Source organism: Syngnathus floridae, chromosome 3 (genome assembly GCF_059516105.1).
Source record: "Syngnathus floridae isolate MCC-2025c chromosome 3, RoL_Sflo_1.0, whole genome shotgun sequence".
Taxonomy (NCBI): Eukaryota; Metazoa; Chordata; class Actinopteri; order Syngnathiformes; family Syngnathidae; genus Syngnathus; species Syngnathus floridae.
Window position 1 is genome coordinate 7,324,423 of NC_142415.1, and position 25,355 is coordinate 7,349,777.

General features: G+C 39.6%; 1 protein-coding gene across 2 annotated transcripts; it reads right to left on the reverse strand.

Moving 5' to 3' along the window:
- Nucleotides 1-1,206: 1,206 nt before the first annotated feature.
- On the reverse strand, nucleotides 1,207-25,355 carry ano5b (anoctamin 5b). Of its 2 annotated transcripts, XM_088371354.1 has the most exons (21): nucleotides 25,053-25,355; nucleotides 19,560-19,604; nucleotides 13,331-13,395; nucleotides 10,559-10,666; nucleotides 8,881-8,949; nucleotides 8,410-8,694; nucleotides 8,199-8,318; nucleotides 7,938-8,053; nucleotides 7,705-7,839; nucleotides 7,467-7,572; nucleotides 7,276-7,336; nucleotides 6,369-6,520; nucleotides 6,197-6,271; nucleotides 5,888-6,113; nucleotides 5,613-5,791; nucleotides 5,411-5,508; nucleotides 4,364-4,494; nucleotides 4,026-4,231; nucleotides 3,708-3,895; nucleotides 2,892-2,997; nucleotides 1,207-2,786 (listed from the first exon to the last, which is right to left on the reverse strand). In XM_088371354.1, exons 1-21 carry the CDS (start codon nucleotides 25,126-25,128, stop codon nucleotides 2,562-2,564), a joined length of 2,772 nt encoding a protein of 923 aa, XP_088227480.1. In that variant the 5' UTR covers nucleotides 25,129-25,355; the 3' UTR covers nucleotides 1,207-2,561. The 2 variants fall into 2 exon arrangements, with proteins under 2 accessions (XP_088227480.1, XP_088227483.1); XM_088371357.1 differs by lacking the exon at nucleotides 19,560-19,604 and having other exon boundaries at nucleotides 25,053-25,353.

A 25,355-nucleotide genomic window follows, 5' to 3' on the forward strand; every position in this document is an offset into this window, starting at 1 on the left:
GGGAAAAAATTGGACACCACTCATGCATTCATGCATGCGCGCACACACAACACAGACACACACACACACGCACACAAATACACACAAAATATATACATATTGTATGTATTTAAAAATGTACAAAAACTAACAGTGATAATATGAACAATCATTAACAATATTAATTTGGCGGGATAATTCAGTATTGACATATATGTAATAGTTTGAGGCTACATATAAGACATGACGGGGGCGGAAGATTTTCATTTATGGGTAAAGACCACCACCTGGTGGCCATAAAATAACATCAGTAAACACTAACGAGGTTATTGGTTTATTACTACACAGTCCCTATTCTTTGAATTTAAAATTGTTGACCAATAATTGTTGATTTATAATAATATATAAAAGCGCAATGATAAATGTATAATAGAAATTAGAGTGCATAACCATTTGTGAGTGACAGTTTAATCGCCAGATTTGTAGCATAAAAATGTCGTTGCAAATCCATCCATCCATCCATCCATCCATCCATCCATCCATCCATCCATCCATCCATCCATCCATCCATCCATCCATCCATCCATCCGTCCGTCCGTCCGTCCGTCCGTCCGTCCGTCCGTCCGTCCGTCCGTCCGTCCGTCCGTCCGTCCGTCCATCCATCCATCCATCCATCCATCCATCCATCCATCCATCCATCCATCCAGTTTCAATACCACTTGTCCTCATTAGTGTCGTAGGGAGGGGGTTGGTTTACATGGAGACTGGTCCAGCTGAGGCCTTGATCGCCACTCAGAGATCACATTTAAACCATTCACATTCAAATGGACAATTTAAAGTCTTCAATCAACCTACATGCATGTTTTTGTAATGTGGGGCACAAACAGTACATCCAAACCTCACAGGCCAGAGCGAAGATTTGAACCACCAACCTTAAAATTGTAATCAGATCACTTTGCTCTTCAAAAACTGTTGTGTTCTTCTGCATCTTTATTGGTTGAAACCAGGTGGCGATAAACAAATTCATACTGCAAAAAAGAAAGGATGGGGAGAGCTGATGTTTGAAGTTTTGAGCTATAATATGCATCAATAGAAGATAATAGTAGTATATGATAATAATAATAATAAAATAATAGATTATAAAAGAACTACTAATTTCTCAAGAAAAAAAATGTATTTTTATTTGCGCAGAAAACACAATGAATAAACTTCCATCACACATTGGCATTTCAGGAAAAAAGTTTTACTTTTTTTATTCTGCAGTGACAAAGATAATATAACAATTGGTCCCAAAGCAACATAAAAATACAGTTGCGGGATTCCATAGTCTCCGCCATTGTGTCAGTCGGTCCTCATTTCGGTCTTTAACTCAAGTGGGACAAAGTAAAAAAAAAACAAAAAAAACAAAAAAAAAAACTTAACCACTGCTGAAAAATCTCTTTCTATATAGTTTTAAAGAAACCTATATAGTAATATAAGCATCTTCTTATAGCCTAGCTACAGTGCCATAAAAAAGTATTTGTACCCCTTGATTTTTTTTTTTTACATTATGCCACCTCACAACACATTGTTATCATGGAGATTTAGTGATTGCCCAATACAAAGTAGCACATAAGAGTGAAGTGGAATGGAAATGACAGAGTTTTCAAGATTTTAAGCAAATAAAAATGTGAAAAATGCAGTGAGCATTTGTTTTTACCCTTCCCAATCAATACTTTATGGCGCCACCATTCTCTGGATATACAGTCATTCAACAATGTCGTTCTTCTTACCTCTTTTTTTATACTAAGAGTAACTTATTTTAACTTGGAAAATTGTATATAATTTTTGTTCCCCTTCACAATAATGTGCTACTTTGTCTATCGCATACAATCACAAAAAAAAAATACATTCAAATATGTAATTGTAAGATCACAAAATGGGAAAAAATTTCAGCGGTATGAATACTTTTTCTAGGCAGTGTAATGTTTATTTCTTGGATCAGTGTGATTTTTTTTGCCATATCTTTATGGATGTAAGACAGTCTGAAATACATAGAACACATATTTGCACGACTTATTTTCATTACTACTATCCAAACACCATACAGTTTTTCTGACAAATCCAGTCATTTATCTCATACCCTCTTTACAAGTACCACATGCTGAGACATATATTACAATTATTTAAAGGGGTATTATAATGTCATATTCGTTATCAAGCACATCCATAAATACATATAGCTTTTTATTAGGGTCTAGTGCTACAGAAAGGAAGAAGGCATTACATGGAGAATTGCACAACTGTTTTGCTCATTGCTGTTAATTTTCACATTGACCATTCATATTTTCTATGGCACAGATACACTACATGCATTTAAGAAGCGGATGCAAAATATTGATTGCAATGATGTTTTTCTTCACTATGTCTGCTCAGATCCTAATATAGGAATCCATTACAGCAGGCGATTATGCCCATGAAACAAGGCCAGCATTGTTTTTGCCTAAACACAAAAGCCCTTGCATATGGATATCATCAGTAGGTAACCACACAAGCTCAAAAGTCCAATTTTGGCTTGGCCACTGTGATACATAAAGTGGCAGCTAGAGGCACTCGGACAGCACTTCATTCTTGGTGGGCACAGCGGACTCTTCTGAAAGGGGCTCGGTGATGAAGCTGGCACTCAACTGGAGTTTGAGTCTCTCCACCTCATAGTTATGCAGGTACTCCTGAATCAGGTAGCGTTCGCGTTTAAATCGCGCCTTCACGTCTGAAGGCACATCAGGGATCATCCATGCCACAAAGAACTTCACCACAAAGACTACATGCTGCGGAGGGAGAGTAAACAATTGAAAGCAATTCAAAGCAATTGAAGCTCATCACGACATTCAAATCTTCTTTGACAATTATTTGAACGAAGGCTAAAGTCTTACTTCCATGGTAATAATGAAGGCCATTTTGGCTGCCAGGATATGCCAGAACTGCATGGTGTGAGTGTACTCCCTGTAGTGGCCCGGAGGGTAACGGTAATCCCTGTATCTGTAAAACCCAACAAACTCCATGAAGATGTATGCACATAACTCACAACAACCATTTTGACATCGGAAATCAGTGACTCGAAAGAACGATATTAGTGGTCACAATTATAAAAATTACGTCTCCATTCTGTGAATGGGCAAGAACCTATCCTTGCATACTTTAGGTGGGAGCACTAAACAAGGTGTACGCCAATTGCAGGACACATATGGACAAACACATTCACACCTATAGACAATTAAGAATAACCATTTTAAAAAACTGTAAAAACTGATTAACCCAGTACAACCGATGTCACTGTCAGACTACACCAAAGCTGCACAGATTCTGTTCATAGCCTTTCAGGACGGAATTTAGATGTGGTCTCATTGTTGCATCTATGATTTTTCTAGATGTTGTGCTTCTTTTCTCCTCATCAAGTTGTGATCTTCAACTCTCGGTTTGGGAATGTCTCAGGATCCCGCTGCCTCAAATGGCTGGAGAGATTGATGACTGGGTTTCTCTCCTTATGCTGTTGATGACCCATGACCCAGCCCCTGACCAGTATAAGAAGTGATGGATGAATTAACCTAACATATAGAGTAGATGTTCTAGAATGTGGGAGTACCTTGAGAAACCCAGCCAGTCCACACCGGAGAGCCCAAGATTAGTTCAGAACCTTCTTGATTCTGACATGCTAACTACTAAAACCCTCAACTAAATTTGCTTAATACCTGCAAGTGGATGTTGAATTATCCAACCAGTTGTCCTGTTCTTCCGGCATGTTGCGGAAGGGGATCTGTGAGATGTTGTATATCGACAAGCTGTTGTTCACGTAACCCCTCATTGAGGTTCCTTTGCCATCCGTGTACAAGTAGACCATACGAGGAATCATGTCTGAGGTGAACGCCATGATGAACGCCTGAAATCACACACAAGACTGTCAAGAATGTTTGAAAGACATTGTGGAAAAAAGACATTGGAAATTGCATTCATTCCACCGTTTATGGAGCAAAATGAAGTATCAAATTAAGTGCGAGACACAAACTCACGTTGGTAACAACAGACAATATGGCAACCGCGTTAAGAATCTCCTGCCAAGCTCCAATGTTTCTGGCTTTGGCTGCCACAGGTCGTCTGAACTGAGTGGTGAACTTCCAGGCGTCCACCCGAATTTCCAGAATGTTATTGAACAGAGCCAGAAGCGGAGCCAAAGGAAAAGATGCAACAAATAGAGTGATGAAACCAAACTGGACCACTGAGAGGAGCCAGAGAGAATGAAAAGAAACAACAGAAAAAACAAATACAAAGTTATGTATATCAAGCAGTCCAGGACAGCATGATTATCTTAAAAATATCAAATTGAAGCGCAGACTATGAGCTATCTTACCCATCTCCAGGTATTCATAGAACAATCCCAGCTGGCTGAAGTTCTGCAGGACGTGGTCCTGCTCCCAGCGGCTATAATGGTTCTCAGGATGGTGCCTCCCTTTTCTGCTACTCCACCAGTTACGCATCAACCTGCCAAAAGCCAACCATAGTTAGTAAGGTATATGTTTATCATTGGTGGTTTTCACAACTCCAATGCATTACACTTAGTCTCGTAGTTTTCTTACCAAGAGAAAAATACAGAGAAATAGAGCTCACTGTTGGGTGCATTTACAACATGCTGTACATTATTTTTGGAAACAATACTTTTATGGATTCATCTAAAAACATATTAAATATGACAGACAGTTGTCCTGCTAATGCACTGGTGTCAAACTCATTTTATGTGGCCGTCCAGAGCATGGAAGTAAAGTACGTGCAGCACACGCACTGTGACATTTAAATGAGAAAGTGTAGCATCAAGACAGCTCACGTGGGACAGAACAAGGCAGAGGGTGCAACCACTTTAAAAAAAAAAAGAAGAAACAAGCTATCCAGTTTGTTGATTTTAAAAAGTATGATAAACATTTGCCAATGTGACCTCTGACCCCAGCAAAGTCAACTATCTTGCATCACTTATCAATAGACTATTGAGCTCTCGTTCAAAACAATGTCTTCACAAATAAATTAATGCTCAGTCTTGATTTGCACCATCATTTTTTCAGCTGACACAATTCTGATTATTTTCTCTCAGGTTCAAGTTGCATACAGTATCAGATATGCATCATGGCATGAATGGCAAAAGAACATGGCGCAGGCACACACATAAAATTTGAATAGGCCACTTGGACCTACCATGTAAATTCAGCCTAAAAGGTATTTAATAATACATTTTGATTTTGGTTCTTGAATACCAGGGGTCACTATTGGGCCTGCGGGCACGAGGTAGCCTTCAAGGACCACATGACTCGTCTGTGAAAATTTGGCTGACAATACAATGTGGGGAAAACAGGCTGACAATACAATGTGGGGAAAAAACAAGTATAGAATTCAGATTTCAGAAACTCACGGCAGCAGGGCTTCCTGGATGTTCCCCCACAGTTGTTTTCCAGCCATGACGATCACCAACTGTGTAGTCAGCTCTATGAGACAGCCTCCGGGGTCACACTAGAACAGCAAGAAGTTTAAGCGAGGCATTTGGAAAAAACAGATTGAAGGGATTTTATTAAAAAAAAAAAACGCTTTTTGTTTTCAAAGTCAGATATGCACACCTCTTCATTCCTCAATTTGCTCCACTTCCCAAACATGTATGAGTATGCACCGGGAAAACCCACAAATTTGCCCTTAAAGAAAGCCACGTAGAAGCAAGACGAGTAATAGTTGACAAACTGGAAGAGAAACATTTTCATGGTGAGCCTGTTCTCGTATTCCAGATGGGTCTTTGGGATCTCTGGAGGAAGGAACCACATGATCAGAGACAACATTATAGTAAATATCAGCAATGTCAAATATATAATGTTCAGGCACTATGATGAGGTTATTGTACCCATATCAGTAATCCAGATAGCCACCCTCTCATAAAAGAAATTGAGGATCATGATGAGGACAAAGTTGATGCAAGAGGCGGTCGCAGAGGTGGCCAGTTGCGGCGTTATGAACCTGCCCACCACCTGAATCTTCCTCATGGGGTCTTTAATGATACTCGCAAAGGCAGCATACACAGCCAGTCTGTACGCTATGACCCCAATAATGCAGGCCAGGATCAGCGAGATCTGCCAAGAACACACAAACACAAACTGCTGCTGGGCCAGTGTGATGAGACCTGGGTCATTGTTTACATCAAACATCCAAATACCCAGAAGATGACAGTGGCCCCTGACAGGCAGAAGCGAGCACACTTGCTGGTGACAGGAAGATATGGTTCCATTTCCTGGTTGAGAATTTGTATTTGATTAATACACTGTGTGTTGATAGCATTGGCTTGTGTATAACTGTTGTCATGGAAACGAACGAAGCTATTGGAGTACCTGAGTGATCTTGTTGAGTCTCCTGTTTGTACATCGAATTTCAAACTCGGGACGAATTTGAAGCTGTTGCTGTTCCTCTTCAAAGTCCACCAAGTCCCACTCGTACTCCAACCGGGCTTGACGACGCTTCCAGAACTCCAAAAAGAGAGTTACTGTAAAGCATGTTTGCAGAAAAGAAGGAAGGTGTTTTTCTCTCTGGTCACCAAATGACCTTCATAGACAAATGTCCAAATGTTTAATGTTTCAGTACTTCTTCTTCTTTTTTCTTTTTTTTAACTTGCAGCTCTCTAACAAGCCACTAAACAGCAAAACACACAGAAGGATTTGGATCAATGGAGCGATATTTCCAATATGTCTACTTCTATGCCATTCTGTGATTCTTCAATCTACTGATGACACAGTAAGCTCAGTGGCCAAACCTGATATCTGAAATCTGAACATATTGCTGTGTCAAACAGTTGTGGTGTCATCAGTTGCTAGGTGTTGTTTTGGTCTCGTGATTTCAAAATTAGATGAAAACGTGGACGATGGTCAATGATTAGTTCGTCAACCACATGTTGTGAATTTTGCTGCTTTATCCTAAAATTTCCCCCAAACCTGAAATCATAAGTGAGGGGTATATCTAAGACTTAGTATCTAATGCTGTAGCTTATATCACATTTATTCAAAACATAATCCTTATAAAGCCCCTTGTAAGGCCTTCCAGACTGTCCAAAGCCTGCAGTATGCTCCAATAGACAGAAAACCCAGTAGTGTAATAATCGTACTGGCAAGTTGATCTGTCCATAAAAAGCATGTGAGCTAGTTAGATGACTAAGTATGAAAGACTTTGACAGTGAAGGAGGGAGGGTTGTGGTCAGATTGAGGTTAGCTGGACACAATTAGCGCGGCATTGTACGTTACTCACCCCAAATCCCCATGAATATGGCAAAGAACACAGTTCCCTCATTGTCAAACAGGTGGGATTGCTGGAAGTAAAAACATGAAATGGGATCAGTTCATTGGAGCAATACAGGAAATGACAAAATGAGGAGCGACATGGCAGTATGTTGCAGATTATCATGAAATAGCAGCTGTCAAAAGAAGTTAGTTAGTTACCCAGGATGAGAGGCACGTAGAGTTGAGCTTCCAGAAAGAGCACTTTTTGTCACACAATGGACACATCACAATCCTGCCCCCGATATTAGCATCACAAATTTCTTTGCTAATGGAAGAGAAAGGAAGGGTCAAAGAAATTCCACAACAGAGTGTCATTATTTACTATGTGATTTGGATTCCGCTATGAGTTTTGAAAGGTTTTAAAAGCATGAATGTACTTTGTTTTTCTCCAACCAACCTCGACATGTTGTCGTCATAGCTAAACACTCCGTAGGTGAAACATATAAAGCCCATGACAGCGGCAAAGAATAACATCTCTGTGTAGAATCCCAGCCACGCAAAGTAAATCCCGATCTTTTCCCCGTAGTATTTCCTGAGAGCACAGTTTCATTTTAACAACTCGTCTGACTTCATGGGGTTAGTTCAAACTCAAATGTAAACATTATCAAATGTTCTATTCCATTCTTATACCTGATGAGGTTAAGTGGCTGTTCCTTGTAAAAGCAGAGAAACCTGGCCCAGTGCGAGTACAAATTGAAGCGCTCACTCTCACATTCCGCATTTCTTGCTCTCTTCCAGTAACGGCACTGAAAGGAAAAGAAATGTACAGGGAAATGAAGATGGCAATAATATGGTCAGTTGGTTAAAGTTCTGAGTGTTAAACTGCTTAATATTTTAAACATTTAACAAAAACTCATCTGCCCATGTACGTTTTTTTTCATCATGGCTTACATCATGAAGTGGGAATGCTGCTGTGTACGTCCCATTGCTGAGTAAGCGCTTGATACCGGTCTTGTCTCTGTCTTCTTGTCCATTTTTATAATAAGGACATCGTGCTAAGATGTAGAACACCTGAAGAAAAAAAAATCAAACCAAGTCATTCCAAGCAAAGTCATTAACTATTTATGCAAATATATAACACTCTAAAGAGAAAATAACTCACAATTCTGTTCCTTGTGGATGGTGGGAAGAAAGTGTCCTTGTCGTTAATGAGAAAGAAGTCAGTCTTGCCTTTGTCAAAGGGGTAAGTAAAATAATCAGGTTGAGGGTGCATTATGTGTTCTGGCAAGCGGAAAGGATGTGACAGCCACTCCAGAGGAACATCCCGGCCGTGAGGGATATCACTGGCTTTGAAAGGAACCTTGATCTTCAAGACGTCAGCGTAGGTGGCCAGAACATCCCATGGAGCATGGATCTTTAAGAAGTATGTCTTCTGGTCTTTAGAGTCCTGGTAAAAGAAGATGATGGAAGCGAGTTTGTTCTGCACCTCATAAACAAATCCGTGGCTAATCCATCAAATTGGCGGTGGCATGTTTATCGTGAGCCTCCCCTTTAAGTCTTTTGCTACTAAGATTTTGTGTCACTCCATATCGTCCTCTAGGTGGCGCAAGTGTTCTGTGTTGTGGTTCCTTACGGATTTGTCTTCCGTCTCCAATTCCAGTCCTGCTTTCTCAAGATTGGCCTCAAACTCCCTCCTCCTCTCCTAAGGGCAAACACACACATCACACAGATCACAAGAACGAAAGCAGAAGGGGCACTTAACTAACCACATTTATCTTTTCTCCTTTGTCTAGCATCATTGTGCCTGTGCTTTTTTCTATTCGGTAATTACAACTTCAGCAATTGTGTTTAATAATAAAAAAGGAAGTAAGACGTTAGACAGCCGCGGTGGGATACAAAAAACCTTTAAAAAAAATACAGTAGGACAATTGTTGACAGTAGATTTGGTGAGTGATATTAAAACTTTGAGCAGACCTCATACCCATTCCAATTCCAGTTTAGCGACTGCATGTTGCAGCCAATATAAGGGTATAACAGTGATTAGAAAAATATATTTATATATAGTAGTAATAATAAAAGCTGGAGGTAGCCCTACTGTGATAGTGATCACATCAGTTAAACAAGACTTGATTAATACTTACTCCCCTGGGGGGCAGAAAAACAAGTTAACATGACTCAAACTGATGACCAAGCAAGGTCTCAATTTGCTTAGTTCCACATCCAGCAGTTAAGGAGCAACATTATTATTCATTTGGGGTTTTGCTTCTGCCCACCCAGTGAATGTTATCACAAAATGGATCTTCACCATTCATGTGTTTGGTAACGCCATAAAGATCCAAAAATTAAAAAGAGTTGAAGGAAAAGCAGTTGTTCATTATTGTCCGACAATGAATATTTAAACCTATAATTTATATCTCATGCACGTTTTAAACACTCGGTTGAGGCTCGCAGCACGTTGAAGTGCCAGTGCCGACTTTTGTAATCTACACACACAGCACTCTGAGAACTAGGTTGGGGGTGGTGCAAGTGCAAACAACAAATTTGTTGGGCACAGGCCCTCAAGCAGCAACTAGTAAAGTTGAAAAGTTGTTGCTGATAGCGACACAGCGTATTAAACAGCCTCAGTTGCTGGAAGCACTGTCCAAATTAGATGTCTCCTGATTCTTAATTTGTACTTTGTTACATTTCTTGAAAACACTTCAGGTCCGGATAACAAAAGAAAATAGAAAAATGTTACAAGACTTGATAACATTGTGTTAATTTATGTAAGGCCCCAGGCTCCCTTTGTAACTGATTTCTGCACATTATCTTATTTTTGGTTTTAAACATCTATTATTGATCAGTAGTTTTCACACATTATCTTATTTTTGGTTTTAAACATCTATTATTGATCAGTAGTTTTCACAGTTAAGAGTGTAAAGAAATTTGATTATAGTCTCAATTTTTAAGTCAATGAAAAAGGGATTACTTTCTATTCCTGTAGTCAAGTGTTCCTTTTCTGGATTGTGTAACAAAGATAACACTACTACATTGTCACAGTAAAATGATGAGTCATCAACTGACAGCAATTTGTTATTTTGCTAGCCTCTTTCCTGTCCATCCAAGCCTACATTTTTACATCTTTTTCCTGGTTTGCTGGCCTTTGTGTAAAGTACAAATCTGGGATGGGATAAGGTCAAATTTGCCGGATTTTGATGCAGCGATGTAACGGGCAAATCGTGGCCACTGTGAAGGTTAACGTCCAAAAGTCAGTCTTCTTCATCTGATGTGCCAGTTTAGTAAGATTACAGCATGAAGGTCATCTTTGTTACCTGTTTTTTCTCTCCATCTTTGTCATCCAGATAAGACAGAACAAAGTCGATTCTTCGCACTCCATCCCTGAAGAATACCGTGTCTTTGTTTGGTTGCAGTTTCTCTGTCTATGAAATGAACGACAGGAAAGGAAAACGTTAGTTATCATTTACCATGATAGGGAGCTAACTAATAAAAAATAAATTTTACTCCAAAACACAGAGCTCTAATTTGTAGAGGGTGTACATGTGCCCAGCGTAAAAACTGACACTTATTCATTTTATTTCAGAGATTTTTAAAATACCGGCCTGACCACAACTATGAGTGTATGTGTAGGGTGGGGGTGACGGGATTTTCACACGTTAACGCATAATGGGGGGGTGGAAGGCAATGTCACAGCAGCCAGCCAACTTTACATCATGCGCAAGTGATTTTCTTGCAGTTCCTCATAAACGCACTTTGTCCTGCATGGACTCCAGCTGCTGCCAAGTAGACCAGGAGTTTCTCCTGCACTGAACTTACAAGGAATAAGACGTTCAATAGCTTTGGGAATCAAGTCAGCTGTGGTCACTCACACAACTGTGCAAACATCCATTTCTACCAGCACGTCAAGAACAGAGATGGGGCGACCAAATGCAGCACGAACCTTTATTGAACAGGGGAAAGGGGAAGACTGGACTGCCGTCTGGCTAAGAAGAAGAGCGCAACGCGTAGTCAAAGGCACGCAGGTGGTTGAGGAAGGCAGCGATCAGAACGGGGTCAAGTACAGGTGAGTAGTCAGGACAGGCAACACAAGTCAGGTCAGAACACAAGCTAAGCCAACAACGGTACTCGTTCGGTCAGTGAGCAGTGGCATCATGGGCAGGGTAAGAAGACGAACTGACAACCACTGTCTTGATTCACTGAGTTTAAATAGAGCGGGCCCAACGAGCCGTGGTAGGTGCTGGTGATTAGCTTGATTAGGGGGCGTGGCTGGGAGTCAGGTGACACAGGCATGTGACAGAACCCCCCCATCAAGGGACGGCTCCTGACGTCCCAAAAACAGAACCCTGAGCCGGAGCGGGCGGTTGAGCAGGTGGGGGGCTAACCTCAGACGCGCGTTAATACCAGTCCGATAAGTCCGAATCATCAGACGAACACGTCAACCAAGCACTGTCATCAGGTGGCACCACCGACACGTCTCCAAAAATACTTAAGAGAAAGAAAACTCCATCCATGCACGCAGTAGGAACATGATTTGAAAAGTTGATTGGTTTGTAGTTAAAAGGGAACCGAGAAGGGAAACAAAGAAAATGACATTAACAATATGTAAAGAAATTACTGTAATTAAATTACTGCAAGTAACAACTTCAACGTCATTTAGACAGCACAGTGGCTCTCTGACTAACCTCTGATAACCTACTTTAGTGGTCTATATTGGTGGACCAGCCAGTATACCTCTCTTGTTGTGTTTGATAAGGTTGCTCTGCACATTATGAACTCCTGTTTAATGCTCACAGTCCCTGGGGGCACATTTGAATGCTATTTGGCAATTGCTCTGACATACAAGAATGTACATGAAACCTAAGAAAAAAATAATGGTTGGGCATTTCTCATTCCTCCCTACTTTCTTTTGTTCCAATTAATTCATATACTAAGATATCATGAGTAAATATTTCTCTTCACAGAATATTTACATTAGTAGTATTTATTATTATTTACATTATTAAAGTACACGAAGACCTTTGCAATCACAGAAATGTGTGTTTCACACAAATGCATGACAGCATGATGTCATCCCTATGCTGCTAATAAACTAAAGCCATTATTGTTTTACCCAGCATTTTGGCTAGTTTGATAGCATTTGACAATTTCTACATCTTGTTGCAGTGCTGTTTTTACTAGCTTAAGTGCAAACCTTTCTGCACACTTAACCAAACATTTCATGATGTAACACAACTGCACGAAAGAGTCCTAAATACATTGCAGTCCAGTGCTCAACATATTATTAGAATAAACATTCGCTGTATGGTCAGAGGAGAATGAAAAAGCAAGCGTAAAAGTCCATACATGGAGTTAATATCATAACTGGGGGAGCAACTGTTAAGGTAGTTTTAAAAACCCCACCCACCGTGTTTATCAGAGCACCACATCCACGTATACGCCTTCTTGTATGAGTGATATTGAGCTACAAGTGGAAGTTAACTGGATATAGTGCCTGAGCATCAAAATCATTGACCGAGTAGCACTGATTAAATGTTCCATTCGAGGGTTGAAGTCAAATAACCTGGCTTTTCAGTCAAGATGTATAATCGCAGCTGGCTCCCACGAGAGCATCAATATTTAGTTTCCTCTTGTTCGAGAATGACAAGAACTCTTTGAATAACTGAAGTCTTGTGATTCAGCAATGAGAGCGGCGAGTCAGTCAAAGGCCATCAAGCATCTGCTGCACAAGCACACTGAACAAGTAAAACCCCTCATTGTGACATAAAGGCTATTCTGTGTATTCTTCCAGTACTCTTATACAGCTAAATTGCTGTCAAAAAAATTACACAACAAATTATGTGACCATATCAAAATGACTACTTTGATGACTATCATTCAGTGCTCCTAAGCTGAATGTTAAGACCACATAATGATGTGTATTCGCTTGAATTGTAATTTGATCCACATTATAGTCAACTCTAAAAAAAAATAAGGCCCCAAATCTCACAATTATTTAGTGGTGTCCAGCTCATGAAAAAAAAAATGCACTACTTGTGTTCTGAGCTGCATACCACCAGTGGGAAAGGAATTGATGATGTACATCTTACCTCAGTGTGTCCCGGCAGAGTTGTTCTCTCCGATAAGGAATTAACATCAATTCCACCATTTTCATCTATGGAATAAAAAGGTAGTTTTCAGTATTGTGTAAATCTGGCTTTTTCATTGACAACATCATGAAACTGAATGGATGACGTTTTTGGATTCATTGTAGTCTTTGTGCATCTAACACACAAAAGCCACCTGCAAGAATACTAATGGATAAGGGGTTCACTCAATGGAAAAATAAAGAGAACTATTACTAAAAGCAAATAATATTTTTATTTCAATTCATTAATTGCAAAATTAAGATTATTGTGAAGATTTGCACTAATGATAAATAACACCATTGTCCATAAGGACTAGGGATGTTTGATACCACTTTTTACACACCGATACCAGTACGAGTATTGATCGCTTAAGTAGTCACCAATAACGAAACCAAGTCCCGATAACACTAATGTTTTTTTTCTTCAAATTTCCCCTCACAAGTCAGATAATTTCAAATAAAGACCTATATATTTAATATGGCAATTTTCCTTGGGGCTGCTGATACCATTATCGGATACTCGCCCATCCCTAATTTGGACTGTGCATCTCTGTGGCCGTGACATACATTATCTTGATATAGATGCACAAGCCATCTTAAAAATGTGACTCATCTCAACTCAAATGTATTTATATAGTACTTTAAGAGTGATGGCAGCTGAAAAAAAGTGTTGTAAATAACTACAAATTGAATTAAAGACAGTTAAACGTAGCAGCATTTAAAAAAAAACAGAACAACAATGATTAAAACAATAAAAATAAATAAAACACTAAAACAAGCGCAGAGGCTTGAGCTGTGTTAAAAGTCAGGGAATAAAAATGGATTTTGAGGTGGGTTTTAAGGAAACAGAGTGCCTGTCTGAAAACAACAAATGTTATGTCTTAAAATAATGTGCAGAGCGCAAAAGCAAACGATAGCTTCAAACATTTCAGGAATCATTTAATCCCTCAAAGCAGGGGCCACTGACTCATCCCCAATATTTCACATGTATTACTCCTCGAACACACAAAGTTCAAAGCTTTGTACAAGCATGAAAACGATTGGGTCAATAGTCTGTATTCAAAGTACAACTCACATTATTGCTATAAATAGTAAGGAATACTATTGTAGTCATAGTTTCTCTTGGAGGGCCATTATGACTGTCAACGTATTATATTATTTACAGTATAGGGTACATGGCAAACTGATGAATAACTAGTTTTGAAATCAGAGACTAGTCAAAACTGTTCAAAAAGATGAATGGTAATAAAAATTGCTAGCAATGTTTCTGTTTTGAAAACATGAAGACAATTTATCATTTTAGTAATGCCACAAAGTTGATGCTAAATTTGTCTTTGCGGGCCACATAATATGATGTGGTGGGCCGTATCTGGTCCCCGGGCCTTAAGTTTGAGACCTATGGGCCTTAAGTTTGAGACCTATGCTCTAAAAAGATTGTGTGTGTGTGCGTGTATGTGTTTTTAAAGGACTATATTAAGAGTGGAACGAATTGCCCAAGAAAAGCACGCATTCACTGTAATTACTTGTAAAGTGGGGAATGTATTCAATATATAAATAAATCAACATGTGGAGCCATGTGATCTCTGACTGCCTTTCTACTGTATTTAAACAACAGCTGCTCTCAACTTTGGTGAAATCTATTTTAAGAGTTACCACCTGGTTAAGATGGCTGCACATGCCTCTCTGCCAACCTAACTAGGTCTATAAATAATATTCATAATTCTGGTGAGGAGACAATATAGTGATGCTCAGAAGTTGTGATAAGGAATGAATGCAACACGAATGCAGCTCCTGTCTGTCTGCACTGCAATGACACACTGCATTCCAGCAGGCCAGCGTGGCAGGCATGCTGCTTGCTGTCTGCCGCTCTTTTATTCTTGAATGCTGGGAACCCGGCACTTCCTGTGGGGGAGGTTGGAACGTGCATGAAGACGGCGAGGGGGAGGGGCTGAGCAAATGCGTCTCTGCAGTGGCCACAAGTCCCACGTGAACTCAGCCTGCAAAGGACAATCCTCAGCCTTCTTCAGGCAGCAGCGTCTGATTGGATAAAAAGATGTCAGACAGCATTGGGGGCCAATAGAAAAGGGTCTTTCTGTGTAATATCTCTGAGGACACTAGAGGAATAGAAATGTGTCGTCAATAAGAGCAGAAGAATCCCTGAGGACAAACAACAACACTGGGATCATGGGAAGAAGTGTCAGCTCTGTAGCTGAAGTTGTATTTTTGACTGCGGTAGATTTTTTTCCTTTTATGAGCTCACGTGACATGTACACAGACAGTTATCTGGGTTGAGCAAATAGGAGCAAAGGGCCAGCAGTGTAGATCCTTCCACGGAGGGGGCAACTATACAGAAGACTAGGGTCATTTCACAATGTCAAAACTCATGTTTATGAACAGTTCAAAGAAATGAAAATATAATGTCATTAAGGCCAAGAAATTCTAATTCAACATTAGTTCAAAAATACAAAGATGCTTTACTTGGTCTCAGGCAGCAAATATTTGGGTCCCTCATCTCGAGTGCCTGCTCACCCATCAAGTGTGAAATTACTCAAATAATATTTTCTGGACATGTGTCTGCAAGAGAGTGGTTCTGAATTGAGTAACAGAACATGAAGGATTTACACAATACTCACCCCACACACGTTTCTCCACCACACGTCGGTGAAGGAGAATTATATCGAAATGTTACGGGCCATGCTCTTAATCCAAAGCACCAGTGGTGGCACAGATCGGCATGAGTTAATATTGCAATAACTTCTCATAATTGGCATGTACAATTCTCCAGTTTTGAGCTAAGTTGTCTATCTGGGAGCGAGATGATAATTCTGTTTAATATGATATGTTATTTTTGATCTTATGCTACTGAAAGAATGTCAGACATTATGGAGAGATGGGCAAACGGTTTTAAAAATCTGGATAATTGTCACGGGCGGAACGGAGCAAGGCGACCAAATGCAGCTTGGACCAGGGTTTATTGAAGGGAAAAGGGTGGTGGAGGAGAGGGTGAGGGGAACAAACAAGCAGGAGAGCATGGTAGGACTAATGGGCAAGAACTAACAGGACGGGACAACAGGACTGGCAAACAGGACGGGCTAACAGAGACCTAACAGAGACTTAACAAAGACAGACTAACAGAGACTTAACAGAACGATTCGACGGAAACAGCGAGACGAGACGTGATAATAATACAGTATATTTCTTTTTCAGGTGGACAGAACTGTTTTTAACAGAAACATTTCATAAATTTTGACTTCCACTAGTATTTGGCTTGGTGGAATAAAGCCTTCACTAGAGATTGTTGTGATCTCAATAAGGTCACAAAATTGCTTTTAGATTAACAAAATGAGATTTGTACTATTCTGTCTTGTGTGAAATTAAAATTGGAACTCTTCTGTACTAATGGTCGAGAGATTATGAAGTTAGAGATGTAACAACTGAGTCTCTGATAAATGAACATCTCTTGTCCTAGGTGGTTAATTAGGGTGCAACACACAATGATTAAAGCAATACACAACAATTTAAGAAACGGAACGGTCTAAGACCCTGACTCATTGTCAGATGGCTACATACTGCACAGTTATTTTGAACGCTTTGTTGCAAACATAATAAGAGGCACAAAAGACAAGTCTTGTTTTTGTGATACTTTGTCGCAGCAGAAACAGTTTTCTAATGAGCAATTTGTACAGTTCTTTCTCTAGGGTGCAAAAAAACCTACTCATTTATAAATCACATTTTTGTTTTTCAGTTGGTAAAAATAACGAAGAGATTTTTATCACTGCTTTGGCACCGAGCAGCTAAAGCTGGAGCCGCCGCTAAATGATGGCATCAGGCGCCCAACAATACAGTGTCACCGTGATAAGTAATTTTGTAGTGCACTTAATTAGCGATTAAATGTTATTTCAAGACGTTGTAGCAAAAGTGCTATTAAATGGAATCTGGGAGAGAAGGAAAGCCCGCCGTTATGCGGCGGCATGCTTCACAAAACAACTTCAAAATAAAAGCATACCTAGGCATTGCTGCCCATATATTATGCATTTCCATATATACCCGCAGCCCTCCTTTGACGTAGGTAGGCATACAGGGAAAGGACATAAAAAGACACACTAGAGGTCACTTCAACAATAAATTAGACTGGGCCACACCACAGCAGAAACTCCATTCTGAGGGAGCCCTCCCACATTCTATGACTCAATTCAGGCTGTTGGGGCAGCAGCATTCCAGCTGCTGACAAGAGGAAAATGGACAGGCTGGTAAAGACAGCTGGGGTATTCCGTGGGAAAGTAAAGCTTATCATCTTTGATGGAAATTTTCCAAAACCCAACGCAGGACACCATTACAATAATCATGCATTTATTCAATAACAGTCTCCTTTACTCCAGATGGGTAATGGACTACTACCTCAACTCAATGCTTTCTGCTGCTGCCAAACTACTCTAAATAGCCCATGCATAACTTTTTATATATTATTTATTCATTCACTCATATCCAGGTGCAGTATGTATACAGTTTTGTAATGCTGCAGTCTATTCTTTCTGATTTTGCACACATTTTATTCTGCATATAGTATGGAGCGTATTCTCATTTTATATTATCAATAATTTGTCCGGTCTTTTATGCATGAGAACTAAAGTATGCGACAGAACTGAATCATTTGGAAACAAGTCATTTATTTCAGCTGACCAATGTTATTACGATATAAATGACGGAGCTTTATTGAAATGGTATAGAAACACTGCGTCTCAGACCCATCATTGATATCCGACCGCGAGCCTGAGACAGCACGTCCCACGTGATGTTCCTGAGAGAAAGCACACATGCCCACTTTGGTAATCATAGAAGTTGGCGAAAAAAGTGATTGCACATTTTCTCTTTCAAGAACTTTGCCTGAATAAAAAAAACATAACTTGATTAAAGTTTCATTTGTATGTTGATTGCCTCTGGCCAGAAAATCTGCACCATTGGGAAGTCAACAACCCCATTCTTCACAGTTCTTTCAAAGCACCAAATCTAATATTAATACAAGTTTCAAAACAAGACTAATGGTTTTATGCTGGAGAAATTAACACAGGGATGGGCAGTATTTATGAAATATTTGATAATAGTTTATGTACATTTATTGTATTTTGTGACATCCACATCTACTTTATGATGATGCATATTCATTGTTTTGTTTTGGGTGTTGTTTTAAAAAGTCAGTAATGGTTATAACAGCATTAATGAGTAATATGATTTATAAAGTGGTGTCATTACCGTAGTGACCAGGGGTCGGTTTTCTATAATTGCAAGACAACCAAACCACATCACAGAATTTGTGTTATGAGACTGGAAGCAGTTTTGTGCAGTGTTCATATGCGTGATAGAAAATTTCAACAATAACCACTTTTAGTCACTATGGTATGGAATGGTGTTACATAAAAGGGTACCGTATTTTCCGCACTATAAGGTGCACCGGATTATAAGGCGCACCTTCAATGAATGGCCTATTTTAAAACTTTGTCCATATATAAAGCGCACCAGATTATAAACCACATCTTCAATGAATGGCCCATTTTAAAACTTTGCCCATATATAAATCCATATATTTGGACACGGCTGCTGTAGTGGCTCAATATTGGTCCATAGATAAGGCGCACCGGATTATGAGGCCCACTGTCGGCTTTTGAGAAAATTGGAGGTTTTTAGGTGCGCCTTATAGTGCGGAAAATTCGGTATTATAATAAAGGTGTTAGCATCGTCAATCCCTAGTCACAGTTTCCATGTCTCTCAGTGTGGAATACATAAATCAGCTTGTGAACAAACGCTGTGAATGGAGGAACGAGCACATTTGTTAGCGTCAAGACTAACAAATTCTCTGATGATTGAAAAACATGTATCGCCTCATTATTCATCTTATCATGCCTGAATACAGCACATGTACATGCATTTCTGTGCAGACATGAATGCAGCACACTGAACAACCTGCAGTTGAGGGCCAATATGGAGGCTGAAACAGCAAAGAGGCAAAGACCCTTCTGGGTGTGATTAGCACACATACCAGTGCAGAAATAACAGCCACACAGAAGCAGAGTTATGCTAAACTACTAAGCACAGCTTGCCGTCATGGGGACAAATATATGAAATGAGACAAGGGGAGGAAAGTAATGAAAGGACGGACAGACAGGCATCACATTCAGCCTCGGATCTGCCCGTACCTGTGTGCAGGTTGATCCTGAATGCAGTCAGCACGGCGGGACCATCTTAAGGGAGCAGATATACTCATTAGTGTTCTCATGCTGTCAGTGGGGAGTAAACAAGCGTGTTTTTAAATGCTGGTGAACATTGGTCTTGTTTTTTTATAATGCCTCAGGTAAGTTTGGATAAATTAAAGAAGAAAGACGGAATGTTGTTCTGCAGTGTTTTCTCGCCAACAGGAATCGTATTAAAATTGCTGGAAAGAACCAAAACAATTCAACTTGAAAAGGAGAGAGCCCCAGACTCAGAGTACAGTCAATCTCTTGAGTATAACCTTTAATTCATTTCATGATGCTCATTTGGGAAGATTTAGGTAGGCTGTGTGGGAGTCTGTAGCACTCATAGCAGCTCATGTGTAGCTGCTTCATTTTTAAATTTAGAAAGGAGTTGTCTGCCACTTGAACAACCACAGCTTGGCATTGTGTAATAACAAAACAGGGGAAGTAATACTATTCGGAACAGATTTAACTTCCTCTAAGTAGCACATGTATGAGGTCAGTAAGGTTAGCACGGAACTTTAAATGCATCTGAACGAGCAATGAATGATCCGAGTGTTGAATTGTTAAATAAAAGTATTAAGATCTTTGAACAAATTGTTGATGAGTTTTATTGAAAATTTCAATGATGCATCTATGAAGAAGCCTAAATGATGTTATTTCAATGTAGAGCTAAAAAAACAAGGTAAAGTGGTTAAAATGCACTTGCAGTGCTCACAAAGCATTTTCACAAGGAATAAAGTATAATTTTCTTTAATCAGTCAGAGGTTTCCTTGACAATAAGCGCGTGACTCCCTAATCCAAGAATCCATGTTAAAGAAAGAAAAGACAGAGTCTTATCTTTGCAAGACACAAGTTACAAGAGTCGAAATAGCATGTCAGTCGTGGTTGCAGACATGATGTGCATAAAGTCTACAGCTGTTTCCAAGGAACGCCTGGAGATGCAGATTAGGTTCTATTCTAATCACATTTAGGAAGTCTTCATCCTGCCTTTCCACAAATGAATTATCATTTCAAAATTATTTGCTGGCTTAGTATTTGTTTGTTTTCTCAGTTCAATGCATCTGCAGGGAGAGTGACCGAGGCTCATATAATCATACAGCAAGGTTCGGAGCATGTTATTTCAAAGATGAATGAGTGCAGCATGTACGACTGAGAAGGAAGAGTTGGCTTTTTATGTGTGATTTAGTATTGTGCCTTCATCACATGGGTAATACAATTACAGGGTCAGTTTCCATGGCAACTCATTGGCTCTGTTTCTACTCCAACTGGGTGATGACTTCATCTGGATGCAGATAGGAGAGTGAGATCAGCTTTGAAGGAAGCATCCAAATAGAAATCAATAATAGCTTTGAAGAACCCTTAAAAGCAAAGGGATTTTACAAAACTAGATGTATTATGACTGAGGGAGAGCAATTCCTAAGAGAGGCAGGGTTTGTCACTGTTTCAGCCTCCAATCAATAGACAAACAATTATTTAGCAGTATAAGCAAATGATATGGATGCCATTGTCACCTCCAGAGGGGGGGGTTTAAAATTTTGGGGGGAAATTTAAATAAATACACAGATAAAAGTTTACTGTTTCTTTGCGTCTGCTAATCAACATATCACTGAGTAAAGTTGTATCTAATAAGTATGTCTATCAGAATTTCTTTTAATATTACATCTGCATAGTAGACAGCATATATCAAATTGTTCTGTTTTATACTTGAAAATATTTAGTTTTATTTTATATTTTAAATTTATATTTCATACTTATACTATTTAGTTTTATTTTTTTAAATTACTTGATGTTATGAATTCAAGGCAATGGTAAAACAATTGTAAAATCTATGTTCTTTCGTTTATTTTCATTATTCATGAAGTGCTGAGAGTGAGGCTACACTCAGGTTGACTCTGCCAAGAGAAATTGGCCTGTAGAGTACAACCTGTCGAAACTCTCTGTCGTAGTATAATTCGAATTTCGACAGACTAGACCAAATAGACACAAAACAAGAATTCAAACTGCACAGGCAATGTTAACAATTCAGTAGAATAAGTATCTAAAGCAGGTGTCTTATTCTTGTCCTAAGGAATGCGCAAAATACACATTATCAAATTGGTAGTAGAAATGGAAATTAAAAACGCTCAAATGTTGCAAATAAGTTTAAACGCTCTCATGAGGTGGTTTTTGAGATGTGTCAAAATGGAAGTATATTGCACAAGTGTAATGAAACCATTTTTCGCATTTCCACTATAGTCATGTGACCCCACCCAGTCGTGCTCAAAGGGTGAAACCGAGTACTTCAGCCCTTCCAGCAACCATAGTAACGAGCGCTGGTTGGACGAAACCAGAGGGAACAGGGGTTTCCAGGGCAACTCTGCCGATCCGGACCGTCTCAACATGAACATTGTCATGGACCACTGACACATGCTAATGGGCCGGTCCCCATCCGGGTTGCACTGACAGCAGGTCACACTAGTGCCGAAGGGGCCCCTCCTGAGTGGAGGGCACAGCGAGCACTGTGCCGCAGCCCTGAGGGAAGTGGCGAGGTCCTGGCAGGGAAGTGCTGTAGAGTGCCGAAACCCGGGGCCTCGCCGTGCCACCAAGGCCCCACTCCTTTCCAGGATGACCCAGAGCCAGCCGGGGGAAGCATATCGGTCTGAACATCATGGCAGAGGGTGATCCCCGGGCCCAGGCCGGCCGCCACCATGAAGGGATAAATTCCTCGTGTGGACATACCAGTTTACCTGTCAACAATTTCATCCCGTCACAAGTCTCATGAAAGGATTTCACGAGAATTACAAAATCTTCTGAGACGAAACGTTACAAGAATTACGCTTCAGAAGCCAAACTCTATCAAATGGAAACGTCTACGGGTAGCAAATCCACCTCATTGAAATTGCGGAAATATTGTTTTTATTTTGCGAAAAATTGTAATGGAAACCCAGCTAGTGTTGGCACAAAGAGAGAAGAAAAAACATTGCCTTAATAGCTAATGGAGCAGTGGTTCTTAACCTGGGTTCGATCAAACCCCAGGGGTTCGGTGAGTCGGCTTCAGTCGGTGAATGCACATATGAACCTTATGGGGTTCGGTACCTCCAAAAAGGTTAAGAACCACTGTAATAGAGGTTCTATCATGGAAACGTAATACCATGAAATGGACTGATTAAATTTACATTATTTCCTAAGGAGAAAGTTGCTTTGAGTCAGTGTCTCCCCAAACACAGATTCCAAATTAGCATTACAGAATAGACCGTGTTCAACATTAAAAGTTTCACTGTACTAAAAAATACATTAGTCTGTCAGTCAAGTCTGTAAATCCATGTTTGGGCAGCTGTGAACAAGGTACCACAGTCAAAACAGAGCCAGAGGAATGTGAGGACAGACATCTTCCTCCCCTTTCAAATGTGGCTGAAGGTCTGCTCTGATAAGCGCCTCAACAACGCCACAGCACAAGTGCAGTCTATCAACCCACCGCAGACCTGATGTAAACACACATCTCTTTATTAAGCACTCAATAAATGCAATTTAGTGTTGGAAACAAGTTGATGTCTACATTTATTGCAATTGAATCAGCAAATTTTGGATGCGCCTCACTACTATTTGTTCTGCCTGCTAGTCCCGATACAGTAGTTAACAATATGAAACAAATCCAGTCATGAGGTTAAACCATCAAAACTAAAAATAACACTTCAGCGTTGAACGAGATCACAAGGTTTTAACATGGTTTGGATGGTCAAGAGATTGCTCAATTGCTCCAGTCTGTGATTTGTGACATCGGAAAAGGCAAAGCTACAACTTTTGAACCATTCTGACATTTGATCCCAATGGTTTGCGTCCTTATTTCATCATGAAAAATTAGGGATTTAGAGCATTGTTGTTTACATTGGAGCCCAGGTACACTATTCCATCTACGTATTGATGGATTAGTCCAGCTAAGCACGTTTGATTGGACCTCTGACATTTATTTTAAGTTTTTGTTGCAATTGCTTGTTGAAAACACTTTTAAAAGGAATTTATGTTTAGTCAAAGGGATTCTGTGCCAACCAATTAGTCTGAAGTCAAGTAAATGTGTGTTTTTTTTATAGGTACTAGTACTTAAATACACATTTGTAATTAATTACTGTGTGTTTGTGCTCTGATTTAATCTTATGTTGAACAGCCAAACCAGAAGCGTTTGACAAAAAATGTATTTTGGTATAACATTTTTGGGGGGTATGAAGTAGAGTATATTGATTACTATTATTGCACACATTCAGTAATGTTCCAGTTTCCACGCATTCCCATTAGTTTAATAAAATATAGTGTAAATGAATTTAACACTGGTTTCATTTTATGAACGTACTTTTTAAAGAAGTGATGAATAGTGAGAAAAACAGAAATGTGTGTTGTGAGAAAGTGCATATAATAATTGTTTTAAATTTTTATCTTAGCCCCTGAATATTAATTGTAATTGAATCGTGAGGGGGGCCAAAGATTCCCACTCCTAATGCAGATAATACTTCACTTTTTGAGTGTGTATACCGTAAAATTGGAGGTTCATATAATACAATATGGGTGAAAATTAGGTTTTGAAGAGGGGCGCGTCCTAGAATACTTGAGTGTGTGCTATTCTCAAGAAATTATGTTGTTAAGAAACCATGGGTTTATTCAAAACAAAATCATCTCTTGTTAAGTCATGAGCACTTATACTCTAAAACACAGTACTGCTCTTCCACGGTCAGTTCAATGTGAACTATGTGGGTACATATGTGTTATTATTTGCGAATGCTTAGAAGGTAATCCTACTTCGTATAAGGGACATTAATGAAGAGCGTGAAACAATAAAAGGACCATTAGGGCAAAATAATGGTAAAACTATTAATCTTCTACAAGCCAATACCTGAAAGCATACAGAGTAAAATGTCCCTAATGGTTTCAGGCCACAATGAAAGTGGTTAGGGTCTGGTAAAGACACACTGACGACTTGACTGTCACTGAAGAAGTATCCTATTAAATATGAATGGCAAAAATAACATTTTTTTTCCCCAGTTTGAAGTACATTGTCTTATCTAATGATCAGTAAAAACACCATTTTAGTTATGAAAACATCTTTCAGGGTCACCCCACTGTATGTTTTGAAATGACACACGTTGAACCAACAATAAAAATAGAAACAGTTTTAGTTGCAAGTTTCCGACCATTTGCATAAGATCAATAGCAGCTGAGCTGCTCAGAGAAAGCACAAAGTACACTTGCACGACTATGTTAATATGTTTGCACTGGAATTTCTACAAAGTAATTGGAAGTTTTGACTTGTTTTTTATCTGACTGTTTTACGCTAACGTTATAAAGTCGGCTTTTATGTTTATCTACGGTTGACTTATTAATGGAAAAATAGCTTTGATGTGTATATGGCATACTTTCTTGACATAAATCAATGATAAACTAAAAAAAAAGAAGAACCGACAATGATGAAAGACCAAATGGGCCTACCTCCCGTGTGAACGTCTCCGGTGCCCTGCAGCTCGATCAAAGTTTCATCCCTCGCCTTGCCCGTTATTCTCCTCATTGCGGCCAACCGTGTGTTCAGTCACAGCGGCTGTGACGGGAAGCCACGGACCGGTGATGCCAATGAGGCACTGTCGGCTCGACCAAGCCTCCACCATGCACGCACACCGTCAATAAAAGAAGGGGGCAAGCATCTTACGCACGTTTGAAAAGGAGAGATGTAAGTGATCCCTTCTTGCTCCCAGACGCTGCCTGAGTAATGAAGGTACTCATAAAAGGGGAGTGGCA

What these genes read in the sequence shown, in the direction of transcription:
- ano5b (XM_088371354.1), bottom strand. Translation starts at nt 25,128, where the DNA reads ATGAGGAGAATAACGGGCAAGGCGAGGGATGAAACTTTGATCGAGCTG. An exon ending in CGGAGACGTTCACACGGGAG is followed by an intron (nt 19,605 to 25,052) that starts GTAGGCCCATTT and finishes TGCTCCCTTAAG; the next exon opens with ATGGTCCCGCCGTGCTGACT. An exon ending in CTCTGCCGGGACACACTGAG is followed by an intron (nt 10,667 to 13,330) that starts GTAAGATGTACA and finishes TTCATTTCATAG; the next exon opens with ACAGAGAAACTGCAACCAAA.